The sequence below is a fragment of the Danio rerio genome, chromosome 1 (assembly GCF_052040795.2).
Source record: "Danio rerio strain M-AB ecotype USA chromosome 1, GRCz13ab, whole genome shotgun sequence".
NCBI classification, from domain to species: Eukaryota; Metazoa; Chordata; class Actinopteri; order Cypriniformes; family Danionidae; genus Danio; species Danio rerio.
Window position 1 is genome coordinate 60,380,361 of NC_141021.1, and position 27,900 is coordinate 60,408,260.

Genomic DNA, 27,900 nt, shown 5'->3' on the forward strand with positions numbered 1-27,900 from the left:
AGCGTGTGTGAAGAATCTCAGCCGCTGTCCATGGTGCTGAACTTTTTCTGTCCACTAGAAAAATGACCAAAACTCCCTGCTAGAAGAGATTTTGTACCTCAACAGGACATTGATTGGCCTCATAAAAATAATACATTAAATATAAAAAAAATCAGTAAATTGCACTCACATGAGTTAATTTTTTTTTACTCAATCCATTTACAGTACATGCTTTATGATTTATGCTGTATTATGAGATATCCTCTCATAATACAGCATTCTCCTCACTCTCCTCACTGGATGTCCATCATGTGCTGTGAAACATCTTCATATTATTCAAAATGTTCTGATCTCACCTTTGTTTATCTTTCTGCACTGACTACTGAAGCTCATGTTAAGCTGAAAATGTTGATGCTTATATTCTGAACAGCCACAGACTCTGCCATTTCACTTCTTCACATCCCTTCCAGGAGCCTCCAGTCTGTAAGTGAGCACCGTTTCATCACAGAAAGACTTTAAATCACTTTCCAGAACCTTGTCGTTCACTGTTCCTCACTGGTGGAAAAATATTCGCAATCACATACAAACTGCTGAAATCCTGGGCTGCTAAATACTTCCCCCTGACTTTTAGCATTTGACTATCATGAAAAAAAAAAAAAAAAAACATCTGCTTCTTATATGTTTCTTTAATCCCTTCTTATTCTTGCTTTTGTTTTTCTAACAATGCCAGAAACTTGTATTAGTAACACTTTTGTTCATTGCTTTGAATACATTTTCCTGCTAACTGACCAAATGTGAAAGTTCACACTTGATTTATTATCCATTTCTGTATTTCTGTCTGTCTTTTGTTTTGATATGCAGAGTTTTGTATGTCTCTTGATGAGGAGAAGAGACTGAAGGCTCATCTGAGGGAGTAAAAGTTATTCAAACATGGATACATGTTCGGTAAACAAACAAAAAAAGTTTTATTAATATGACTACACGTATGATATGTAATAACTGAAAAGATCCTTTTATTCAGTCTGTAAACTAATCATTCATAGGAAATGTGAGGCTTAGAAACATTACTTATGACATATATGCGATTTACATGTTTGTCCATTAGATGTCACTGTGTTTAGTTTCAGTTCCTCTTTATTAATCTCTCTCTCTGAGGAAATGGGTGTCTCTCTGTCACGCTCTTCTCTTCATGTTCAACCAGGAAGGAAAGAGTCAAAGCTGATCTGAACAGGAGAGTTTGAGAAGAGCTGAATCTACTAATGACAGAAGATCAGTGAATAAGAGAGAAGAATGAAGAACATCTGGACTTTCACTCTGCTCATGATTCCTGGTAAGAGTCTGATCACATCCTGATCCAACAATCACACCACTGAAGAACCACAACACAGATTAAATATGACCAGATGACTTTATCATGAACTAATATAGTAAAAACTACCTTTAGAGGCACTTAATGTATATATATGGTATAAATACAGATTTATTAAGATGTTGTTTTGTTGTAGGTGTGTTGGGCTCCATCAGTGTGATGGGATATTTAGGAGGTGGAGTCATGATTACATGCAATTATGATAGAGTCTATGAGACAAATGCAAAGTATTTTTGTAAAGGAAAGAAACCAGCCATTTTTCCAATTCAGTGGTGCTATGATCTCATCAAGACTGAGATTAATAGCAAATGGATTCAGAAGGATAGATTTTCTCTGTATGACGACACAGCAGCAGCAGTCTTCACTGTGACCATCAGAAATCTGACAAAACAGGATTCTGAGATTTATCAGTGTGCAGTTGATACATCAGGAATAGATCAGTACACTGAAGTGAATCTGAAGGTCATAACAGGTCAGTAACTGAGAGCCTCAAACTGATGAAGATCCACAACATCACCAAACTCAACACTGACTGACATCACTGTACTTTACACATATTTAATAGTAACACTTTAGCCCACAGTTAATATAGTCAGTAAGCCACATTTAATGGATGCTGTTTTGTAAATAATAGTGAATATACAGTACAGTATGTATGTGTAAGAAAAAGGAGAACAGAATGAAAGGTTTAAGGAAGCAAGAGGTTAACAAGCAATACTTTACTTCACCATCCACATGTTATATTTACCCTGTAACACACTCTACAACACCAGCAGAGTCAAAATGAATGATCACTATGAATGAGTATCACTAGCAATTCAAAATGAATTCATGATCAAACAATCTATGAAAATACTTTGAATCAATATACAAGGCAGCATCGATGGTTGATATTGACGATATGATATGATGGTATGATATGCAGTATTTGTTGCACAAAACAGCAGATGTGATGAAAAAATAAAGAGAGCACTTGTGAGGTTATTAACTCAATATACTGTATATATATATATATATATATATATATATATATATATATATATATATATATATATATATTATATATATATATATATATATATATATATATATATATATATATATATATATATATATATATATATATATATAGCTGAAAAAAATAAACAGGGGGCGAATAATTCTGACTTCAACTATATATATATATATTTATTTTCCCTTTGCCATGATGACAGTCAATAATATTTTACTAGATATTTTTCAAGACACTTCTATAAAAATTAAAGTGACAGGCTTAACTAAGTTAATCAAGGCAGGTTAGGGTAAGTAGGCAAGTTATTGTATAACGATGGTTTGTTCTGTAGACTATAGAAATATAGCTTAATTATTAGGGGCTAATAATTTAGTCCTTAAAATGGTTTAGAAAAAATTCAAACTGCTTTTATTCTAGCCAAAATAAAATAAATAAGACTTTCTCCAGGAGAAAAAATATTATCAGACATACTGTGAAAACTTCATTGCTTTTTTAAACATAATTTGAGAAATATTAAAAAAAAAAAAATGAAAGGGGGGCTAATAATTCTGACTTTATCTGTATATATATATATATATATATATATATATATATATATATATATATATATATATATATATATATATATATATATATTTGTATTGTTGTGATCCCCAGTGGTGTTGCCTTGAGATTACCTCCTGTCTCTTGCTGAACTATAACTCCGATGTGCCACAGCTGATAGTAATCTGGACACTGACAGACACACACAGCTGAAGCTCATCATTATTGGTTACATGGGATATTTAAACACCTTGCTTTCACACATCAATTGCTGAGTCTTGTCTAGCTGTTGCAGTCCATTCGTAAGCAGACTGTTATTACCATGTTTTGATACTTTGCCTGCTTTATGGATTATGGTGTTGGATTATCTCTGATGTCGTTAATGCTATTTTTCGCTCCCTGCCTGACCATTCAATTAAGCTGCTTTTGGACTAACTTTTGTCTCCATGCCTCTCCATCATAAATTTAACAATTTAGCCAAATCTTACTTTAAAAAAAAAAAAAAAAAAAAAATATATATATATATATATATATATATATATATATATATATATATATATAACGTGTTTTTTTTTTTTCCAAGACAAGACTGCACAGACATAAATGTAAAATTGTTTGTGGAAGTGCAATTAAAGGGATGACTCCTAAATAGTGAAGTGACCACATTTGTGTTTATGGAGATTTAAATGTAGAAATCTGTCCAGCAGGTTCACAAATTGGGAAAATAAGAGGATATTCAGGAGGAAACATCAATATAAACTACAGCTATGAGATACAACACAGGAACCATCAGAAATCTTTCTGTAAAGGAATATATAAATGTATTACTCTGATAAGCATTAATGGATCAGCAGAATCGGAAGACAGCGGCCGATTCTCCATTCATGATGACAGATCTGCAGGTCTCTTACGTGTGTTTATCAGAGAGCTGAATATCCAGGATTCTGGAGGATACAGGATTACAGTCAGAGTTTCTGAAGACTACAGCTTCTTCTCTGAGATTGAGCTGGTCATCACAGACGGTGAGCCGCCTTCAGTCATTCCTGCATTTGTTGATGTGCTAGACGTGCTGAAGATCTGCTTTAACTGTTGATCTGAATCTCCAACAGCTGCTTGCTGTCAGAAGAGCATCAGTCTATCAGCTCCAGGTTATTTTTTGAGTACTGTGTGTTTGACAAAGCAATCTACAAAGCATAAATGAAAAGAGGAAGCATCATTTGTCATTCTCTAGAGACTATGGTATCTTGGCTTATATGTATAAAGTATGCGTATTTCTAGTGTGGTGTTTTTAATGCAGCAGAAATGCAGTATTTAGTGGTGCTGTGAGTTGCTTTTTTCAGTTCAGAAGCTGCAGTTAAAGAGGATCTTCCAGTAACGGCTTTATTGTTCACTTAGAAACCACAGGCTTGAGTTCTGCAAACTCACACTAACAGCTCACAACTTTTTTGCTAAGCTCCAGAAAACTGTGCGAATGACGCCAATAACACTTTACAATAAGAAAAGTCTTGTCAAGTTTTGTGTGTGAGAGGAAAGAAAAACATCCTTTAGAACAGGGGTGTCCAAACTCGGTTCCGGAGGGTCAGTCTACAGTTTAGTTCCAACCCCAATCAGACACACTTGAGCCACCTAATCAAGCTCTTACTAGGCTTTCTAGAAACATCCCTGCAGGTCTGTCGAGGCGAGTTGGAGCTAAAATCTGCAGGACACCGGCCCTCCAGGACCGAGTTTGGACACCCCTGCTTTAGAACATAGGTGTTAAAATTCCTGGAGGGCTGCAGCGCTGCACAGTTTTGTTCCAACCCTAATCAGACTCACCTGATCCAACTAATCAAGGTGTTCAAGACTACTCCTTAACTCCTTAACAAAACCACCTACTACTCAGTAGGTACTGCATTTGAATTTAAGTGTACTCCTCGGCCGCTAGAAAAGTACATTCTATACAGTATGAATGTGAAAAGTATGAATGGTATTCAGACGTACTACATCCGCCATTTTGTCATGATCACTTGATCTACCTGCGTCAGTTGCTTCACTTCACTCCCATTGATGAATTCTCTCGCAGGCCATCATGGCATAGCACAGCGTGCATGGTCATCCGGGTACTTCTCGTAATTCTTTGAATGTGGACATACTACCCGGCTCGCATACTGATTTTAGCATACTATATAGTATGGAAGTATGCGATTTCGGAAGCAGCGCTTGATTAGTTGGATCAGCCGTATTTGGTTAGGGTTGGAGCGCCCCTTCAGGAATTTTGAGACCTATGCTTTAAATTAACATTGTTTAATTGCTGTATTTACAAATGTTGCAGAAACACCTTCGTCATCACCACCAACAACATCATCATCGTCTCTATCCAAATCCTCTTCATCTTCACCATCACCCTCCCCCTCCTCACCATCAACATCTGATTCTTCTTCCTCATCAGCCAAAACTTCACTGTGTTCATCTTGCAAAACTTCTCCATATGCTCTAATACCAACATCTCCAAACACATCAGCAGGTGAACTTGTGTGAAATACCAACTTAAGATTAATAGGTGTAGCATTTGGTAATTGAGCTGGAATACTAGACTATATGTCAAAAGTATTGTTGCCTATGCAAATTTTAGGCACAACAAATAATAACTTGACTTCTAGTTGGTCATTTGGTATCAGATTTGGCTTATATGAAAGGCAAAGGCATCTAGATTATGCTTATTTGAGCACAATAAAATATGATCATGCTTTATTTTTGACTGATTTCATTAGGACAGTAAGGTCTGACTCTGCTTAGACAAAAGTCTTGTCCATGAAACAGAAATAATGTCCAGTATAGAATATAAAGTCCTGCTGCAGTGGAGACAGAATGAATATTGTGTCTGACTCCATCATGAGCTTGGAGGACTGCATCCATACATACAACTCTTATTAATAAAGTCATCTGGAATGGCAAAGAAAAGTGTTCTTGCAGGACTCCCAGAGTTCATCAAGATTATTTGGATTCATTTTCAATGCCTACTCCTTCATCTTACCCCAGGCATGCTAAATAATGTTTATGTCTAGTGACTGGGCTGGCCAATCCTGAAGCAGCTTGACCTTCTTTGCTTTTAGAAGCTTTGATGTGGACGCTGAAGTATGAGGAGCGCTATCCTGCGGGAGAATTGTCCCTCTCCTGTAATTTGTAATGCAATGGGCAGCACAAATGTCTTGATACCTCAGGCTGTTGATGTTGCAGATCTCTTGCACGCCATACTGAATGTAACCTCAAACCATGATTTCTCCTTTATCAAACTTGATTGATTTCTGTGAGAATCTTGGCTCCATGCTGGTTCTAGCAGGTCTTCTGTAGTATTTTTTGATGATTGGGCAGTTCAACAGATGATTTGTCGTAAAAAAAATTGGCCTTCTGCCACTTTTCCAAATGATCAACTAGAAGTCAAATTATTATTTGTTGCCCTTACAACTGGGATCAATGACAAGACTTTTGTCAGGTAGTTTAGAGATGGGTGTAATCAGTATATTGTAACAATGCTAGGAAAAGCCATGTTTCTGAAAGACAATCCCAATTATGCCATGTAAATCGAGAAAAGAAGCGGTCCAAGAACACAGCCCTGGGGCACTCCAGTTGCTAGATGGTGGAGCTCTTACAGTGCTTTTTCAGTGCAATTCTTTTTTAAAATGTGGTGCTACAATTAAAATAATTTTTAAAAGCCTCTGGAAAACATGCTTTGAAGTACATTAGACCTTAAAGTAAAATTTTGTATGTGATATTGTGTGATATACTGATCACATTTGTGAATTAATATTGTGAAAATAATCATATTACAATTACTAGTATGCCTTTAATCTGGTCTAAAATTGATTGATCACATTGATTGATAGGGTAATGGAATATTCTATGTTTCCAGGCTCTTCTCTGATCATCCCTCTGGTTCTGGTTCTTCTGCTTCTAATCATCGCTGCTCTCTTATTACTGTTTCTCTACAAAAAGCACCAGACCAAAGGTAAAACTCCTGAAAACCTACAGATTTGTAAACTCATTCATTCATTTTCCTTCAGATTAGTCCCTTTATTAATCTGGGGTTGTCACAGCAGAATGAACCACCTGCTTATCCAGCATATGTTTTACGCAACTGATGCCCTTCCAGCTGCAAATTATCACTGGGAAACATCCATACACACTCATTCACATACATACACTACGGACAATTTAGCCTACCCTATTCCCCTATAGCACATGTGTTTGGACCGGAGCACCCGGAGGAAACCCACGCCAACACGAGGAGAACATGCAAACTCCCCACAGAAACACCAACTGACCCAGCGGAGGCTCGAACCAGTGACTATCTTGCTGTGAGGCGAATGTGCTACCCACTGCGTCATCGTGCAGCCCGATTTGTAAACTCTCCATTTATAAAGAGGCTGCAAAGAGTGCAATAAGACATGTGTCAACAGAAGTATCAGTGAAAACAGAAATCAGTGTGGAAATTTGATGAAATGACATTAATTCAAGACTTGTTTTTGGCAGGCGATGATTCTCAAACTGGACCAGGGAACACTGCAGTGGTCAGTTACTGCTAATCTATAAAATGTTTATTCTATTAATAATAGTAAAGCCTTTCACCATGAAGATCATCAGAGCTCTAAATCATGTCTCTGTTTCTCCTCAGGTTTCTCACACTGCTTGTGATTATGAGGAAATTAAAGACACTCACAAACAATTACCCACAAATCCCTCTGAGTCTGCTAGCACTGTTTATGCCACTGCTGAATTACCCACAAACCCATCTGACTTCTCTAGCACTGTTTACGCCACTGCTCAGTTACCCACAAACCCATCTGACTCTTCTAGCACTGTTTACGCCACTGCTCAATTACCCACAAACCTCTCTGAGTCTTCTACCACTGTTTATGCCACTCCTCAGTTACCCACAAACCCCTCTGACTCTTCTAGCACTGTTTACGCCACTGCTTAATTACCCACAAACCCCTCTGATTCCTGTCTTTACAGTTAAGGAAGCCTCTGGTGACTCTCAGATCTGCAACTTGTCTGCTGAGAGTCCTGACAGTGTCAGTTTGAGGACTCATCAGGAGTGCAGTGAATATGCTGCTGTCAATCATCAACTCACTGCTTGAGGAGACTTGAATGAACTGAGAGGTCTTTTAAAATTTTGTTTCTGGCATTAAGCTTGCATGTTTAGTATTCTTGTGTTAATTATGTAATGTTGCATTTAGGAGGTTCTTTAGATGACACTTAAATTATAAAAAAAAAAACATTTTTTATTGCTGGTTTCATGTAATAAAAGTGCAAATATTTCTGGTGAAAAAGGTGTGAAACAAAGCTGTATGTTGAAGCTTAATATAAAGTTGTTCTTTGATTTCAAACTACGCACTAGAGCACTTCGATTTCTTGCTGATGACTTTTATTTGGGGGTGTTGTCAGATGGATGGAATGATTTGAGGGACCTTCTCAATCCCTCAGACACTCTTTTTTATTGAGGAATCAGAGGTAAAGGACAAAGGCATTGAAGTAGATGAGATCCGCACTGTATACCTCAATTTTCTGGATGTGGTGGTGCTGTCTTGGCTGACATGCCTCTGTAATATTGTGTGGAGGAAGGGGGCAATGCATCTGGACTGGGCAACCGAGGCGGTGCATCCTCTTTGTATGAATGGGGATGGTTCCAAATATAGGGGGATCACATTTCTTAGTCTTACCAGAAAATTCTGACAAGGTACTGGGGCAGCAAATCTAGTCAATAATAAAACCTCAGATTCAGGAGAACCAATTCTGTTTTCAGCTGGGCTGTGCAACACTGGGCTGGCTCTATACTCTTTCTAGGGTGATCAAGGGTTTGTAAAAGTTCACCTAACCAGTCCACATGTGCTTCATGGACCTGGAGAAGGCATTCGACTTTGTAGTTCATTCTGTGGGGGACACTCTGAGTGCATGTGGTACAAGGTGCAGTGTAAATGGTCCCTGTACAACCAGAGCAGGGGTTTAATTTGCATTGCTGGGAATAAGTCAGACTTGTGAATGACTCCAGTAGGACTGCACTTTGTTCTGTTCATCATTTTTATGGAAATAATTTCTAGGCAGAGTCTGGAGGGAATTTGATTCAGGGACCACCGGCCATCAGATATGGACCTTCAGCATGCATTGGAGCAAGTTCGGGGATGAGAATCACCACCGCTATATTTGGAGCAATGACTGTAAAAAATATGGACGACGTGACAGTCCCTTTTCCCATTGAACGCCTTGAGGGCAAAACGCCTGCTTGATGGGCACAAACTGTCGCAAAAGACTGCTGAAATTGGAGCCTTGACATGCGCAGAAGGACTGTCTGATGGAGCCAGAGGAGGAGCCGCGAAAATGAGCGGAGTCGAGCTTCCAACCAAACGCTTTATGTAAAATCAACTACGCCCCCCGAACTGCTCAGCATGCGTTTGCTGTCATATAAACACAGATGGATGTAATAACGTTAACAAATATGGGGGTTTTATATATTCAATATAACCTACTAGCGGCGTCGCAGGCTGATTCCGGCTCGCATGCGGCAGCACCGGCTCGCATCTGGCTCGATTGACTGGGGCTAGAATCGAGCAGTGAGTCCAGGCATCCGAAGTAGGTCCAGCAGAGGTAGTCAGTCTGTGCTCTGAGGGGTAAGTCAGTCTCCGTCAGGCGAGAATCTAGCCGGAACTGGCCCGAGTGTATTTTGCTATCTGGGTGGTTAGGCGTGTATCAGCAAACTAATAAAGCCCGAAAAAGCCCTGACCTTAGCGAAGAAACAGTGTTCCACCAGATCATGTATGTCAGAAACTGTAGTTTACTGCTGAACTCATTTTGTCATGGTAAAATAACACAGAAATCGAATAATAACATTTCAGTCTACTTCAGTCTCCTGCCGAAGCTCAGACGCCGCGCTTTGAGAAACTGTCAATCACAGCTGTCAATCACGATGACACGCCCAGCAATAAATTACTGCTAAAAACAAACTGTTTACAAAAATGAAGATCTGCACCTATTTCAGCACAATAACCAGTGCCTTAATCCACCAGAACCATCTTTCCGGACATTTTATTACAAGTGTAATAAATATTTTTATTTGGGCTCAAGTCTCCTTCTTTAACACGGAGGAGGCGGGCTTTATGACTTGTACTGCAGCCAGCCCCCAGGGAGAGATCTAACGGCCGGGACCTTCACTCAAACGCAGGCTTGCGGCACACTTGATTTAGGGCCATTGTACTCAACTGGAAAAAGGTTTCTTTGCATTTCCAGGTTGGAAAAGAGTGTTTTTCTTAGATAGAGGAGTTCAAGTACCTTAGGGCTTTGTTCATGAAACGGATCAGTCCAATGATGCTGTAATTTGCTCAATGTACCAATCTCAAGTGGTAAAGAAGGAGCTGAGCTGAAAGGAAAAGCTTTTGATTTACCGGCCAGGTCAGTCTATGCTCTTACTCTCACGTTGGTCGTGAGATTTGGGTCATGACCAAAAGGACAAGATGCCAAAAACAAGCCGCAGAAATGTGCTTCCTTTGCAGGGCATATCCTTAAAGATAGGATAAGAAGCTCAGAGTAGAGTCACTGCTTCAGTTGAGGTGGCTCATGCATCTTTTTTCGAATGCCTCCTGGAAGCCTACGTACGGAGGTGTTCTAGACTTGTCCCACCAAGAGGAGGCCCCAGAAAAAGAAAAAGAGCACACTGGATGTTTGATTTCATGGCTTGCCAGGGAACAACTTGGGACTTAGATTAAGTGTCTTGGTAGAAGAAGGCCTAGGGTTCCTTGTTGAGTGTACTGTCCACATGACCTGCCCTTGCACTAGCAGTTGATTATAGATGCACAGATGGAGCAATGAAAACAATCCACCTATGTTGGTTATGTATTTGCATCACTGGATATTCTAGACATAGCTTTCTGGTAGATTCTGGGAAACATTGATTCAGTCATTTTGCTATATATGTGGTTGAATGTGACACCTCCTTTTTCAATCTCTCTCTCTATCTCTCTCTTTCTAAGAGGAAGTGAGCGTTTCTCACATTTAGATTCAATCAGGAAATAAAGTCAAAGCTAATCTAAACAGGGAAGCTTGAGAAGAGCTGAATCTACTAATAACAGAAGATCAGTGAATAAGAGAGAAGAATGAAGATCATCTGGACTTTCACTCTGCTCATGATTCCTGGTAAGAGTCTGATCACATCCTGATCTAACAATCACACCACTGAAGAACCAAACACAGATTAAACTATGAACAAATGTGATTTTTAAAAGGACTTGTAAATGAGTCTTGCTTTAGCAGTCATGCATTGACATGTTGATTTGTTGTAGGTGTGTTGAGCTCCATCAGTGTGACAGGATATTCAAAAGGTGGAGTCACCATCACATGCAAATATGATAAAGGATATGAAACGTATGTGAAGTATTTTTGTAAGGGAGAGTGGTCAGGGTGCACAGACCAAATTAAGACTGCGACTCAAGATAAGTGGATAAAATCTGGAAGATTCTCTCTGTATGACAACACCAAAGAAGCACATTTAATTGTGACCATCAAAGATCTGAGAGAACAGGACTCTGACATTTACTACTGTGGAACTGAAGTATATGGATATGATCTTAGCACTGGAGTGAATCTGAAGGTCATAGCAGGTGAGCAACAGCCTCAATCTCACAATAATCCACAACATCACCAAACTCAAATGTAACTCATAAAAGGACAGCAGACAAACACATACTCTCTTTGTCTCCTAATTTAAGATTCATTCTCAAATGGTGGAGCAAAGTGAACAGATACTAATTGATTCAAGTTAACTCAAGTTAATTGAGCATACTGTTAGTACTTATCTGTTTGTACTCAACAGGTCCAAAAATGAGAACAGTGAGCGGATACTCAAGAGGAAACGTCACTATAGATTACATATATGGCAAACAACACAAGAACCATCAGAAATATGTCTGTCAATCTGCAAATCATAGTTGTTTTGCTCTAATCAGCATTAATGGATCAGCAGAATGGAAACACAGGGGCCAATTCTCCGTTCATGATGACAGATCTGCAGATCTCTTGCGTGTGTTTATCAGAGAGCTGAAAATCCAGGATTCTGGAGACTATAGGATTATAGTCAGAGCTTCTGAAGACTACAGCTTCTTCTCTGAGTTTGAGCTGGTCGTCACAGACGGTGAGCCGCTTTCAGTCATTCCTGCATTTGCACTAGAAGTGCTGAAGATCTGCTTTAACTGTTGATCTGAATCTCTAACAGCTGCTTGCTGTCAGTCTAGTTTGGTGACCCCTGCTTTGGGGACTATCTTGGCTGTACATAAATAAGCTAAGCAGTGTGTGAGTTTAGTTTGACACTTTGTCATCACTTGGTTTTTCTGAAGTGTTTGGTTTTCAGCATTGGTGTGGTCCATACCTGTCAACCCTCATATTTTTCCCGGGATTCTCCCGTATTTTACAGTTCTATCCCACTATTATCCCGTAAAATTATTTTTCCGTATTTCTCTCATATTTCAGTCTTTCTCTGAAGGGTGGCAAATAAACATTAAACAGCCGATCCTCCCTATACGCAACCCATACCGCCAAACCACCAGGGGCCGCTCCTTGCTTTTAAATCTGAGTATGTTCTTGGGTTTCACTTTGTTTAGGCATGAAAACACTTTGAAATAATTATAAAAACGGCAGGATTCCCTTTCCTTTTCATTAGAGGTGCCGTCGCTCCTTCATATAGATATGCAATCCTTAAAACAGTCATATAGCGGTGCATGACTGTGAGCTGACATGCTCCATAGTGATTAAGTAGACGCTGCTTCCCAAATGAATTCTGTACACACGTTTTGAAGCGTAACGAAAGTCTGGGTTTTGAGTGCGTGTTTAAACAGACACATAAACATACATAATAATAACATCTAAAGATGTTGATCTTAGTGTTTTTTTTTTTTTCAAACAATTAATTTCGTCCTAAATGGACATAAAAAATTAGGAAAGCAATCGAATTGAATGCTTTTATTATAAGGTTAGATGTGTGCATTTTAAAAGTGACACCTCTGTTATTTAATGTAATCTAACGAAAATCTAAATAAATGAGAGATTCATTTGTTGCTCTTTAATCAGAATGTGTAAGTTGTACAGTGAAGAAACGGCTAATGAGATTTGATTACTTGATTATATTTCATTTAATTTTTTTTATTTTTTTATTTTTTAATTTCTTTTAATTTTTTTTTGATTATATTTCATTTTAATAGCGGTTTTTGTAATAAGCTGAACTGTTTGCTATTTTTTTTTTTTTTTTGCTGATAATGTATACTATTTTTTTTATTTTGTAAATAATAATAATAAAACATATTACTGACCATTTAACTGTTTATTTACAATGAAACGGCTCCAATTGAACAGATTTGGGGAGGTGGGTGCTGGGGGGGTGGTTTATTATGATGGCCATATCCCTTATTTTCACATCCCAATGTTAACAGGTATGGTGAGGTCATCTGGATTATCACTACAGTTCTTTAAGTTTATTTCAATGCAGCAGTAATACAGTTTTTAGTACCGCTGTGAGTTGTTTGTTTCAGTTAAAGATTGTCCTCCAGTAACTCTATTTCAATATTCACTGTGAAACCACAGGCTTCAGTTCTGAAAACTCACACAAACAGCTCACAACTTTTTTTTTTTTTTTCACTATGCATACACAAACTTGAATTCTGGGTAATGGATGTGTGAAAGATAGCCCTCTCAGTAACCAGGTTGGCATCAAGTTCTCTGTGTGAATTGATTGTTTTGCTATTTTATATACAGATGTTTCAGACACAACTTCATCTTCACCATCTTCATGTTCACCATCTTCATCTTCACCATCCTCATCTTCATCACCATCATCTTCATCAGTGGTTCAATCTCCACTGCAGAGAATGTGTGTTAGGAAATGATTCATATTAAAGATGTTCAGTTTTCAGGGCCCAAACGGACACTGAGCACCAAATGACACACATGATGTAAATAGGACATATATTTAAAGTGTGGGCAATGGGTGCCACAGTGGGTAGCACGTTCACCTCATAGCAAGAAGGTCACTGGTTCGAGCCTCGGCTGGTTCAGTTACCATTTCTGTGTGGAGTTTGCATGTTCTCCCCGTGGTCGCGTGGGTTTCCCCCACAAGTACAAACAGATGTGGTATTGATGAAATGGGTAAGCTAAATTGGTCGTAGTGTTTGTGTGTGTGTGTGTTTGTGATTGAGTGTGTATGGCTGTTTCCTAGTGATGGGTTGCAGCTGGGAGGGCATCCGCTGCATAAAACATATGCTGGATAAAATGAAGGTTCATTCCGCTGTGGCCATCCCAGATTAATAAAGGGATAAAGGGAAGAAAATGAATGAATGCATATTAAATGTATTGGCTGAAATATCAGTTTCCTGTTTTGCTTGTTTGATTTGATGATTTAGCATTTTCCTTTTGCTGTTGTTGTTGTTGTTTTGTTGTCTGTGGCTTGTCAGTTTTGTATTTAAGTCTTTAGCTGTGAACATGACTATTCTGTAAATCTGTTCTGAATCGAGATTGAATGTGAAAAAGCAAATTATAAATAAAATGACGGCTTTTATTAACCCTCCAGAGTCTAGATGTACTTAAAAGTACAACATTTTTTTTAGATTTGACAGTGAAGTGTATTTCTAATGCATTAAAGGCATCAAAAGCAAACAAAATACCATTTTCAAACTAGTTTTCAACACTGCTGCTGTTTCCCAATAATCAGTCAGTCCTGTCTCAAACTGCTCCAACCAGTGTTGAGTTGACTTTAGATTGATCTAATAATCCATCCATAATTTATAGTCAAATCTCAACGTATCAATAAATATTGATTTACTAACTTATTTACTACTAAAATAGACATAGTAAGTGCTCTTTTCAGAGTGGGCTATTAATATTGCAAAAAATAAAAATGAGGTCACAAATAAACAATAATACCCCTCAAAATACAGTATATCAGTGGATCAGCACATTTAATGGTGAGTGTGCTCAATTCTTCAGCACTGCACATTTACAAGCATACTCCCATCTCAAAGTGTCGGGAGACGATGCATGACTTTAAAAGAAAATGCATAAATATGAATATTCAATATAATCATTAAAGTAAAAAACAAAAACAAAAAAAACGTAAGTCCAAATCTCTAGAACAGCTCTGGTCATTATATCATAAAGTAAAGCAATGGCGCCCCCTGGTGGTTTGGAGGTGCTATGTGCATAGTGAGGATCAGCTCTTTGTTGATGTTGATGCTACCTTTAACAGAAAACTTAACATGGAAGAAATATGGGGAAAAGTTTAAACAGGATGACAGCATTATAGAATGGTGAAATACAGGAGAATCTCTGTAAAAACAGGTGGGTTGGCAGGTATGCGTTTACAGCTACAATGAGAATCACTGGTGTTTGACCTCCATCATCATCTGGCAAATAAATGTGACGAGCTGAAAAAAAAAAAAACATATTAGGCAAGACAAACTTTATTTATAAAGCACAATTTTACACAATCTAAGTTGATCCAAAGTGCTTTACAATAGAATAAAATAATAAAAATAGATATTTTAAAATATAGGTAAAGGAAATATATATATATATATATATATATATATATATATATATATATATATATATATATATATATATATATATATATATATATAGCGCTTTTCTGGGCACTCAAAGTGCTTCACAGAATGGGGGAATCTCTTCATCCACCCCCAGTGTGCAGCATCCACCTGGATGACATGACAGAGGCCATTTTGATCATATGGTCTCCCATCCAGGTACTGACCAGGCTCAGCCCTGTTTAGCTTCAATGGGCGACCATGTGAGAGTTGCAGAAAGCTAGCTACCGGCTGTGTATATATATATATATATAAAGTAATACTAAAATACAGGTAAGAAATAACATGCATGCGCCACTTAAAGACAAGGAAGTAAAAAAGTATTTAAATTAGATTTAAAAGCATCCAATGATGGAGAAATCCTGATGTTCAGAGGGAGGGACAGACAAAAGAAACTGGTCAACACACTTTAATTAGTTAGAAACATCAAATATTCTGAATTTAGAAAAACATTAAACTGAGCCTATGGAAAGTGCAATGCTTCTGTGGAAAACCTCTGTGAAATAAGGTATTCATGAGTTTATCTGCATGCAGGGCTGTCAGTAGTGGGTCTGGACCTCATGAACAGGTTTCTGCTTTGGGTCTCTTTTGATTAAATTGTGTTCACGGCCTCCAGACTTCATCATGGGCTCCTTCAAGCCTAAGTGCAGTATTAACATGTACAGCCTTCATACTTCTGTGTCTCTTCTGAGAGTCTGTCTGAAGAATTAGTACAGTTCCTCTTTTTTGTTCTCTCTATGTCACTCTCAGAGGAAATGGGCGTCTCTCTGTCAAATTCTACTCTTCATGTTCAACCAGAAAAGAAAGAGTCAAAGCTGATCTGAAGATGAGAGTTTGAGAAGAGCTGAATCTACTAACAGAAGATCAGTGAATAAGAGAGAAGAATGAAGATCATCTGGACTTTCACTCTGCTCATGATTCCTGGTAAGAGTCTGATCACATCCTGATCCAGCAATCACACCACTGAAGAACAAAACACAGATTAAACTGAGCAAATGGCTTTATAGTAAACTAATATGGTGAAACGACTATTAGAGATGCATTTAAATTAATGTAATAGTGTTTTATTTGATGTTGTTTTGTTGTAGGTGTGTTGAGCTCCATCAGTGTGACGGGATATTCAGGAGGCGGAGTCACCATCAGATGCAAATATGATGAAGAATATGAGACAAATGCAAAGTATTTTTGTAGAGGAGAGTGGCCAGAGTGCACAGACCAAATCAGGACTGAAATGAAACATCAGTGGATTAGGTCTGGAAGATTCTCTCTGTTTGATGACACAAGAGCAGCAGTTTTCACTGTGACCATCAGAAATCTGAGAAAACAGGATTCTGGCATGTATTACTGTGGAATTAAAATATTTGGACCTGATCATGACACTAAAGTGAATCTGAAGGTCATAACAGGTGAGTAACTGAGAGTCTCAAACTGATGAAGATCCACAACATCACCAAACTCAACACTGACTAGAAGTGTTATAAATAACTCATAAAATGACAGCTCTAAATGCATATGGATATTGATATTTTTAATATAAAATAGTAATTTATTAATAAGGACACTTGTGTAAAAATCTTGAATTCAATAATGATGCCAAGACTAAACTGCAGATATGTGTTCACAAGTTATGAATGTACAAATCCTCTATACATTGAATGCTCCCGAGAGTCTTAGTGAAGGAATGACATGCGGAATTTGTCATTGGCTGCGTCTGAAACCGCCTACTACTCAGCAGGTACTGCATTTGAATTTAAAAGTACTACTCGGCCGTTAGAAAAGTGCGTTCTATACAGTATGAATCTGAGAAGTATGAATGGAATTCTGACGTACTATATCCGCCATTTTGTCAAGGTCACGTGAACTACTTGAGTCAGTTGCGTCGCCTCACTTCCATTTATGAATTCTCTTACAGAGCATCATGGGATAGCGCAGCGTGCATGTGATGAGCACTTCAGAATCTTGCCGGAAGTAGTAAGTCATCCGGGTACTTCTCGCATACTGATTTTCGAATTCTATGAATTCAGACATACTACTCGGCTCGCATACTGATTTTAGCATACTATATAGTATGGAAATATGCGGTTTCAGACGCAGCCATTGATTAAATCAAAAATGGCTTCAATTAGTTTATTCCCTAAATGCTTATATATGAGTTTGTGTTCAACAGAGTTCAGAAATCAGGTCAACACTAATGTTGGGACAGTGAGAAGACATTCAGGAGGAAACATCACTATAGACTACACATATGAGAAACAACACAAGAGTCGTGAGAAGTCTGTCTGTAAAATTGGAGAATATCAGTGTGAAACTCTAATCAGCATCAGCAGACCAGCAGAAAAGGACAGCGGTCGATTCTCCATTCATGATGACAGATCTGCAGGTCTCTTACATGTGTTTATCAGAGAGCTGAATGTCCAGGATTCTGGAGAATACAGGATTATAGTCAGACACTCTGAAGACTACAGCTTCTTCTCTGAGTTTGATCTGGTCATCACAGACGGTGAGCCGCTTTCAGTCATTCCTGCATTTGCACTAGAAGTGCTGAAGATCTGCTTTAACTGTTGATCTGAATCTCCAGCAGCTGCTTGTCATTGAAGATGTTCATGTCTTTCTTCAGTCATAAAGACAATAAGATTTTTCCTTTCTTTAATATAGTAGACTTCAATAGAGCTTACAAGTTTGAACCTGCAAAATGCAGTTTCAGTGTAGCTTCAAAGAGCGCTTAATCATCCTAGCCGAGAAACAAGAGTATTACCTGGGTAAATGATGGGTAGATATTCACACAAGGTCCAAACTATAACCTTCATCAATCAACTGAAGACAGAAATAAACATGTTGGATGACAGTACATTCTGGAAGTGAAACAATCCTTTAATCATATCAGATCTCTGTGTGCTTCACAGTATATTATGCTGATTGATTGTGCAAAGTTTGAGCAAAGAACTAAGCTATTCTTATATATTAACATGCAGGAATATCTTTAGAGTAGAAGTGTGCCGTGTTTTTGACTTCACCACTTCCTTTTTTATTCTCGTATCTTCTTTCTTTGACTTCTCTGTTTGGCAGATGGCTGTTCTTAATCAGGGATTTACAAATGTTTTTTTGTTAAGCAAAAAAGTATTTAGTTACTTATTTGGCAATTTAAAGACACATTAGCATATTCACAACTCTCTGATATTAGTTTGTGTTCGCATGCTGGTCAATAAATAAAATATTTTTTAAAGGATGTATTTTTATGGGCGGCGCAGTGGCGCAGTGGGTAGTGCTGTCGCCTCATAGCAAAAAAAGATTGCTGGTTTGAGCCTTGGCTGGGTCAGTTGGTATCTCTGTGTGGAGTTTGCATGTTCTCCCTCTGTTGGCGTGGGCTTCCCCCACAGTCCAAACACATGCGCTATAGGGGAATTGGGTAAGCTAAATTGTCAGTAGTGTATGTGTGTGAATGGGTGTTTCTAAGTGATGGGTTGCAGCTGGAAGGCTATTCGCTGTGTAAAACTTATGCTGGATATGTTGGCGGTTCGTTCCGCTTGTGGCAATCTCTGATTAATAAAGGGACTAAGCAGAAAAGAAAATGAATGAATGAATGAATTTTCATTTTTTTATGATTTAAACCTTAGCTGCTATTCCATTGTGAACCACTAGGGGTCCCATTTGGAAATACTGTTATAGATCAATGTTTTGGCTCTAGAGCAGTGTTTCCCCAGCCTGTTCCTGGAGGCACACCAACAGTACATATTTTGGATGTCTCCCTATTCTGACCCACAACTCCAGCTTTTGGAATGTTCTGATGAGTTGATGCAGGTGTGTTTGATGAGGGAGAGCTTGAAAGTGTATGTAGGTTTGCCTTCAAGTGCAGGATTGAGAAACACTGGTCTAGATCAACAGTTTATGAAATATCTAGTTGTAGTTTTGTTGAGCATGTCTACAGCAGTGTGAATAGAGGAACAGGACGCATTGTGACAGATTTTGTGGTGATTTGAGGTTTCTGCAGTGTTTCAGCATCAGTGTGTTTATGTGCACACAGTGTTACTTAAGTTTACCGACAATTTACCCAAAAATCTAGATTTTGTCATCATGTACTTACTTAGACTTCAGTTGAACACAAGGAGAGATAATTTGAAGAATGCTGGATGCTTAAATCCAGAATTCTTCTTCAAAAAAAATCTTCTTTTGTGTTCAACAGACGCAAGAAACCCAGAAAGATTCAAACCAACATGAGGCAGAATAAAGGATGAGCTCATTTTTATTTATGGGGTATTTTATATAGGTGGGAATCACATGATACAGTATTATTACAATACTTGAGTCAGGAGACAATGTTAACAAACTTGCCAAGTTAACCAAATCATTCTGGTCATCCCTTTTAATTACGCTTTAAGCTGAAAACTAGTATCTTTGAAAATTCATTCATTTTTGTCTTAGTCCCTTTATTAATCTAGGGTCGCCACAGCACATGTTTCACCCAGTGGATGCCCCCCCACCTGCAACCCATCACTGGGAAACATTGACACACTCTCATTCACACTCATACACTACAAACAATTTTAGCTTACCCAATTCACCTGTACCGCATGTCTTTGGACTTGTTGGAGAAACCAGAGCACCCGGAGGAAACCCACGCGAACACAGGGAGAACATGCAAGCTGACCTTCTTGCAGTGAGGCGAACCTGCCACCCACTGTACCACCGCGTTGCCTATCTTGTACAATAGCTAGTAAAATAGTTTGTGCTGTCATTAGAGTTGTAGTAAGATGTGTGTGTGTGTGTGTGTGTGTGTAGTGGTAGGGGGGGTTCCAAGAGAGGGGGTGACAGAGTCCCCCCAACCGGTCTGGGTCTTCAAAGATCACGTTAATGTCAATTTCACCTTCACCAGCCCAAATCCCCACTCCTCCTACTCCGTTCATCCTTGTCCGGTCTTTTTTCACTTTTTCTTTTGTGGGGCCTCTCAAAACTCTTTTGCATAACTAATGAATTCAAACCAACAGTTTTGCCTTCAACTGTATGTGCTTATTTACAGGTTCCTAAGTCTCACAAGCACTTGTGACTTTCTTTTTAGTTTTTCTGTGTATTTGTTCTAGATGCTTCAAAAACTACATCTTCATCACTATCATCATCATCATCACCATCATCATCTTCATACATTTCAACATTACAAACTCCACTGAGCACAACTGTTTCAGAGAAGTCTATCATCACATCACAGTTCAACACCATAACAGGTACTCAAGTGCTGAATAAAATCATGCATCTGATATTTGGCTCAAAGTGGTTCTGATTATTAAATCTCCTGTTTCCAGACTCTTCTCTGATCATCCCTCTGGTTCTGGTTCTTCTGCTTCTGATCATCGCTGCTCTCTTACTACTGTTTCTTTATAAGAAGCACCAGACTAAAGGTAAACCTCCTGCTTCTCTCCTACAGATGCAGAAACTCTCTGTTCACAGAGTTTACAACTAAGATTAGATTATATCGCCACCTAAAGGCTGCAACTAGACATGAGGAACATGCAGATACTTCATTACACACAACAGATCAGTGTTGAAATGAGATATACTGTCATTAAAGACTTGTTTTCAGCAGGTGGTGACTCCACATCTCAGACTGCACATGGAAATACTGAAGCGGTGAGTTACTGTCACTGCAGGAAACCTTTATTTCTGATCATAATGAGAATTAAGTGTATTGTTTTCCATCCTGAAGATCATCAGAGCTTTAAATAATTTCTCTGTTTCTTCTCAGGTTTCTAATATTGGTTGTGATTACAAGGAGATTAAAGACACTCACAAGCAATTACCCAGAAGCCCCTCTGAGTCTTCTAGCACTGTTTACGCCACTGCTCAATTACCCACAAACCCCTCTGATTTCTGTATTTACTCCAACGTTCAGGAAGCCTCTGGTGACTCTCAGATCTGCATCTCGTCTGCTGAAGATGCACATTACTCAGTGGTGAATTTCCACAAGAAACCAGACTGTCCTGACAGCATCAGTTTGAGGAATCATCAGGAGTGTTGTGAATATGCTGCTGTCAATCATCATCTCACTGCTTAAAAAGACTTGAGTGAACTGAGGGATGCTATTTCACCTTGTCTCTGGCATTAAGTTTGGGTGTTTTGGGGTGTCTTAACTTACAGTGTAGTGTTTGTTCTTCAGATTACACTTAAAATATTTATGAGGAACCTTTTTATTGTTAGTTTCATGTAAAAAGTGCTAATATTAAAAGTTGTAGAGCTGTATATTTAAGCAGAATATAAACTTTAAACAACATGCTTAGCCGCTTGCATTTCTTGCCGTTGACTTAGATCATAGGTCTCAAACTGTATTCCTGGAGGACCGCAGCCCTGCAGTTTTGCTCCAACCCTAATAAAACACAGCTGATCAACCAATCAAGGTGTTCAAGACTACTAGAGACTATTAAGCAGGTGTGAGTTTGAGGTGGTCGGAGCTAAGCTATGCAGAGCTGCGGCCCTCCAGGAATTGATGTTGAGATTATTGACTTAGATTGTTGATGTTGTCAGATGGTTTAAAAATACTTTGTGGGTCTTCTCAATCTCTCCGACACTCTCTTTCACAGAAGAATTAGAGGTGAAGGACCAAGAGGCTGACTAAGCCATGACACAAGCTAAAGTTATTGAGGGAGTCTGCAAGCTCCACCGTGGAAGACATCAGGGTGGATTAGATCCACACTGAGTACCTCAGGTTTCTGGAAATGGTGCGGCTGTTTTGGCTCACATGTCTTTGTAACATTGTATGGAGGTCAGGGGCAATGACTCTGGACTAGACACCTAAGGTTGTGCCTCCCCTTTGTAGAAAGGGGACCACAAGATAGGTTCCAAATATCTTTATCAGATTGTTCAGCCTAGGGTCAAATCAGCTCTAGGAGTAAGGGGTCTGAGGCACTCATTTAAGGGTTATCCTCTGTCCTGTTTGTTCAAGGCCTTATTTTGCATTGCCACTAGCAAGCCTGGCTTGTTCTTAGTGCATGTTGGACTCTGGCAAGGTTATCCTTTATCATAAGGCTTAGGTGTCCTACACCACCCAATCCTCTCTGAGCTAGGATCAGCAACTTCCCGCATAGGAGTCGGTTGCTCTAACAAGGAGGCTAAAGACCATGGCCTCTAGCGTCTGTCGCTAGAGCACCTTTAGAAGTCAAGAGGAGTGAGGTTTACCTGCACCTCACTTCACTAGCTGGCCTCTGTTACAGGTGCAGCCTGAGTCTGATTAGGGGATGATGCAGTTGATGATTTCCTTGGACCCGGACCTTCAAGACCTTCAGCTCCAAGTGTAAGGCTATGTTGCTTGATTGGAAAAAAGTGCCTTCCCATCCTCAGGTTGCAGGAGAGCACTTGTCCCAGGTGGAGGAGTTCAAGTATATTTAGGTTTTGTTCATAAATGAGGGAAGGATACAATGTGAGATTGGTGGACAGACTGCAGTTGATGTATCGGTCTGTTGTGGTGCACAAAGAGCTGAGCCAAAAGGCAAAGCTTTTAATTAACCAACCGATATATGTTTCTACTTTCACCCAGGGGCACGACTAGCCAGTTTAGGCACTATGAAACCAAAATTAGTATGTAGAAGCTGATGAAGTTGATGAAGGAGGACTTAAATATGAGGATGATAATGGATGGATTTCTCTATCCATCTATTATCAATCTGTTATCTGGGCTGGATGATAATGCCAGGTGCTAATATGGATCTGGTTAGTCTCAGTCAGCCAAATAGCAGTTACTGATTGCCAATAAACAATTAATACACATTAATATCAATACACTTCAATGTTAAAATAACAATTGTCAAAAATAAGACAACTAATTCAGTGATGAGTTTCAGGCTTTGTCATGAGGGTGGTTCTCTCGAGCATTTTAATCTTCACATCCGCAAGTGTTTACTCTGCTGGTTTTTACCCTCTATCTTTATCTTGTCTTTTAATTCATTATTTAAATACAGTACAAGCATAAAACCTGTGAAGTTCTTGCATTCATTGCAGTATCCAAAGAATCTTTGTGAAAACAAGACACAATGATTGAAGAAGAATGATAGAACTAGTAACTTCAGCTAGATGGAGCTCTTTCACAATGCTCAATTGAAGGAAGTCTGATGTCATAGGCTTTCGGAAGTAAAACCCACCCTTCAGTGCAAGGTTTCAAAAGCATAAAGGACAGTAACATCCTGTGAACAGATCCACACAGCTGCAGAACTCAAGTGAATAATGAAGATCTTCCTCGTCTTCTTTACTTCCTACCTGATCTCAGGTCAGAGCTTTTCTCTTTCAGTCACTGGATACTCTGGAGGAAGCCTGATCCTGGATTCTGGGAAACTCTGGTTCAGTGAGTCTGCTAAATACATGGTTAAACACAACCCATGGAGAACCATAATAGACTACAAGAAACATAGTAAATGGACTGCTGAAGGAAGGTTCACTTTATTTTGCAACACACATGGAAACCTCGTGATCTTCATCAGGGATCTGAAATCACAAGATGCTGGAAAATACAGAGTTAGGGTTCTTGACAAGTGGTATATTGATATAAGTGTGAATGTTAAAGAAGGTAAGCAATTTATATGTGTGTGATGCTACTCTTTAAGAACGGCTCATTTTGACAGGTATTAACATTTTTGTTTTTGTAAATGTAAATGACAGATTCATGCTGTGCGCTGTCAAAGAAAGTGAAAGTGAATAGTGGAGAAACTGCTGTCTTCAGTTGCGATTATTCCCGGAATCATATTTATGATGCTAAAGTGTTATTCAAAGAGAGACAAAACTTAATTGAAGAGGTGATACACTCCACTGGCACAAGAAATAAAGAAAGATTCAGTATTTCTGATGACAGACGTAATAACTTCTTCAATGTGAGAATTTCTACCGTGAAACCAGATGATGGAGGAGTTTATTTATGCGGAGTTTCAATCAGCAGATACTCGTCCATTATTGGTACTGTTTATCTGCACATTATGGGTGAGTAGAGCAAATAATCCAAAAATAAAGCAATATTTTGTGTTTCTATGTTGATTTAGTCTGATATGTTATATATTGGCAGCCAAATTGGGCATGTCTATAGTCAGCAGCTTCGCAGGAGCTGCTCTGATGATCAAGTGTGAACATCCTCAACACCAAACCAAGACCAGATACATCTGTAAAGAATCATCAGCTGGATGTTCAGGGGAATGGAGGAAGAATGGAGATGTTTCTGTAGATGAGGACACCAGAGCAGGAGTCTTGATGGTGTTTTTTAGAGAGCTGAAAGCTGCAGATGCAGGAACATACAGGTGTGGAGTGAAGGACTCTGAATATACTGAGAGATTCACTCAACTTCAGCTCAAAGTCAGACACGGTGAGGAAACAGCAGATACTTTAACTTGAGTACATAAAATATTTCTTCTGACTTTCTATTATCTTGATAAACAGATGGAAAATATCAAGAAGTCATGAATGAATCTGTTCAGCTTGGTGGAGAAGTGAAGATCAGCTGTCAAATCCCAGATGAACAGAAAGTTCATTTCTGCAAAGAGGATGATCATAAGAGCTGCCAGATAATGAGAGCATCTGAAGATCCACAACTGACTCCTGCAGGATCTGTGGGTAATAAAGAGAGAGTTTTCACAGTGAGCATCAGTAATGTGAGTGTCAGAGATGCTGGAGTTTACTGGTGTGGAGCAGAAACCAGAGACACACATCTGACCTTCATCTCCCTGACCACTAAAATCCAGCTCAGCGTCATCAGTGAGTCCATTCAGATGATTCTGGAGTGAATACAGTCTGTTCACCATCATCTGTGTGTTAAATGTGTGTGTTTGTGTGCAGTGTCTCCAGTAGTGAGACGTGAAGGAGAATCTGCTCAGATCTTCTGCCCTTATGATTCAATCTATCAATCAAAGTCAAAGTCTCTCTGTAAGGGGAAGTGCTCCACTAGAGACACACGTCCTCTGGATGAGACTGTGAGAGAAGAGAAAGAGAGACTGACTCTGCATGAAGACGTCACAGCAAGCGTCTTCACCGGGACCATCACTGGACTGACAGCAGAGGATGCTGGGAAATACTGGTGCGCAGTGACATTAGACAGAGAGCTGAATTATCTTTACACTCATCTGATGGTCATCATCAAGCAGGGTGAGGAAGCTTCACACGTCTGAATGTGGAAAACTAGGCCTGTCCACTGATGTTCTTGCGTTTCTGCTCATTTCCAGAGCTGAGCTTGACTAAGTATGAAGGAGACGACGTGTCCATCCAGTGCAGACATCATGATGGAGATCAGAAAAGCTTCTGCAGAGCACATGAAGCCTCCGCGTGTGTGAAGGATGGAGATTCACTGGAGACCATCAGAGATGCTCGATTCTCTATCAGTGATGAAGCGTCTGCTGGAGTCTTTACTGTCAACATCACTGATCTGAGAGCAGACGACTCTGGGGTTTACTGGTGTGGAGCTCACCTCATCACTAAAGTCAACCTCACGGTTAAAATAGGTAGGTCTTCGATTTTCTGTAACCTATATACACATACTATGGTGCTGTTTAGGGTGGCAAAGTGCTTCAGTGCTTAGCACTGTTGCCTCACAGCAAGAAGGTTGCTGGTTTGAGCCTCGGCTGGGTCAGTTGGCATTTATATGTGGAGTTTGCATGTTCTCCCCGTGCTGGTTTGGGTTTCCCCGGGTGTTCCGGTTTCCCCCACAGTCCAAACACATGCGCTATAGGCAAGGCAAGTTTATTTCTATAGCACCTTTCATAAACAGTTGCAATTCAAAGTGCTTTACATAAACAAGAATAAGAAAAGACAAGTATAAGAAAAAAATTAATTATTAAAAACAGGTTAAAATGTGTTAAACAGGTTATAAAAGAATGAAAAAGAAAAGAAAAACATGATAGTGCGATCTGTCGGACGCAGCACAGTGCTCATTCAGTAAAGGCTCTAGGGATAGTTTACAGTTTAACCCAAAGAATGACCAGTCTGGTAGATGAAGAAGAGCCGGAGTCAGAGATTTAAATAAATAAATCAAGTTTACTCAAGATAGTTTGCAGTTTCATTCGCAGAAGCCAGCTTCAACACTCTCAATGAGTTCCTAGGCCGCTCTGCTTACAGTTTCAACAATCGAACAATTATACTCTTTACACAAGTCCAGAAAGGGTGGGATCCAGGTAAACAGTTCTCATTGGTTACAACAGAAATAGACAATTCTAAATACACGCGTCAAAGAAACATAGTATCTACTTCCAGACATGGATGGCCTTAATGCGTGCGTCAAAGAAAGCCTTGTATTTGTATCCAGATATGGATGGCGACCTGATGCCTAGAGGTGAGGTCGCCCTAAGTTATTAGGAGCTGATCTCCAACCTGTAAAAAGCTAAACCAGGAACACAATAGACACAAACGACCATCTGTGTTTAAGACTCAAGGATGTTTCTTGTACGTTCAGCTGTGTTATCAGGCTGGTTCAAGACTGTTTCCATCAACAGTCTGCTGCAATATCTTGGCTACACACAGTCTGTCTCCACACAAAAAAGGAATTACATTACTATTAATTATACTCAAAAACAGATCAATCAAACAGCTATAAAATTATAGGCAATATACCAGGACAATAAAACAGCTGTCTTCTTATCCTCTGTATTGGACCTCTAGTCATAGGAACAGACAGAGAGAGAGAGAGAGGTCTCCATGACCTATGACCTGGTCTGTGTGTCTCCTGAAAACAAAGTTAAAATAGACAGGCAAAAAGAGAAACAAGGACACAGAACATTCTTACAGTAAGCAGTTTTAACTTATTCATTAGTTAAAATCAATTCACAGTTAAATACTGAGAAACAGGATGATGAAAAGGATAAACGGTGGTCCATGATGAGACGAATTGGAAAGCAGAAATCCGAATCCTTCAAGGCACAGCTGAACAGATGTGTGTTCAGTCTTGATGTGAATGTGCCGAATGTTGGAGCACATCTGATCATTTCTGGAAGCTGATTCCAGCAGCGAGGGGCATAGTGGCTGAAAGCTGATTCACCCTGCTTTGAATGAACTATGTGAATTTCTAGTTAATGTGGTCTTAAAGATCTGATTGATGTGTTAAGGTTTTCAGAGTATTCCTTTAAATAGTTCTTTAACTTTATTACTAGTGTAGTCACTGAATGCAGTAGAAATGCAGTATTTAGTTAATATTCACTGTGAATCACTAAGCAAACCTCAGGCTTCAGTTATGGAAACTCACAACTTTGTTTCTGAGCATTAGCAGGTGTGAATGTGTGAATGATGTAAAAACACATATTTTTACCATAAGAAAAGAGATGTGTAAGATTATTGTTGTGCTTTTTTTATACATATGCTTCAGAAAGAACTTCACCATCATCACCATCATCCTCGTCTTCATCACGGCAGAGAATGTGTGTCAGGAAATAATTCATATT

At 39.0% G+C, this 27,900-nt stretch overlaps 3 protein-coding genes and 1 long non-coding RNA gene across 5 annotated transcripts in view; 3 read left to right on the forward strand and 1 right to left on the reverse strand.

The window, feature by feature from the left end:
• LOC148679747 (uncharacterized) overlaps nt 1-27,900 on the reverse strand; it is an 80,354-nt gene that overhangs the window by 38,989 nt on the left and 13,465 nt on the right. The gene's annotated exons all lie outside the window — the stretch shown is intronic.
• On the forward strand, nt 1,169-8,271 carry LOC141375245 (uncharacterized). 2 transcript variants are annotated; one of them, XM_087238157.1, is made up of 8 exons: nt 1,169-1,309; nt 1,485-1,820; nt 3,611-3,925; nt 5,215-5,406; nt 6,793-6,888; nt 7,413-7,450; nt 7,555-7,747; nt 7,890-8,151. In XM_087238157.1, the coding sequence occupies exons 1-8, from the start codon at nt 1,270-1,272 to the stop codon at nt 8,018-8,020; spliced, it is 1,341 nt and encodes a 446-aa protein (XP_087094283.1). In that variant the 5' UTR covers nt 1,169-1,269; the 3' UTR covers nt 8,021-8,151. The 2 variants fall into 2 exon arrangements, with proteins under 2 accessions (XP_087094283.1, XP_087094282.1); XM_087238156.1 differs by having other exon boundaries at nt 3,608-3,925; nt 7,555-8,271.
• LOC147847098 (CMRF35-like molecule 5) lies at nt 10,615-14,476 on the forward strand. Its single transcript, XM_087238258.1, has 4 exons — nt 10,615-11,066; nt 11,213-11,530; nt 11,743-12,060; nt 13,674-14,476. The coding sequence occupies exons 1-4, from the start codon at nt 11,027-11,029 to the stop codon at nt 13,802-13,804; spliced, it is 807 nt and encodes a 268-aa protein (XP_087094384.1). The 5' UTR covers nt 10,615-11,026; the 3' UTR covers nt 13,805-14,476.
• On the forward strand, nt 16,268-27,676 carry LOC147847099 (uncharacterized). Its single transcript, XM_087238360.1, has 13 exons — nt 16,268-16,441; nt 16,606-16,923; nt 17,685-18,017; nt 20,593-20,733; nt 20,812-20,907; nt 21,090-21,136; nt 21,252-21,554; nt 23,717-24,059; nt 24,152-24,466; nt 24,549-24,842; nt 24,917-25,231; nt 25,313-25,618; nt 25,696-27,676. Exons 1-13 carry the CDS (start codon nt 16,402-16,404, stop codon nt 26,046-26,048), a joined length of 3,204 nt encoding a protein of 1,067 aa, XP_087094486.1. The 5' UTR covers nt 16,268-16,401; the 3' UTR covers nt 26,049-27,676.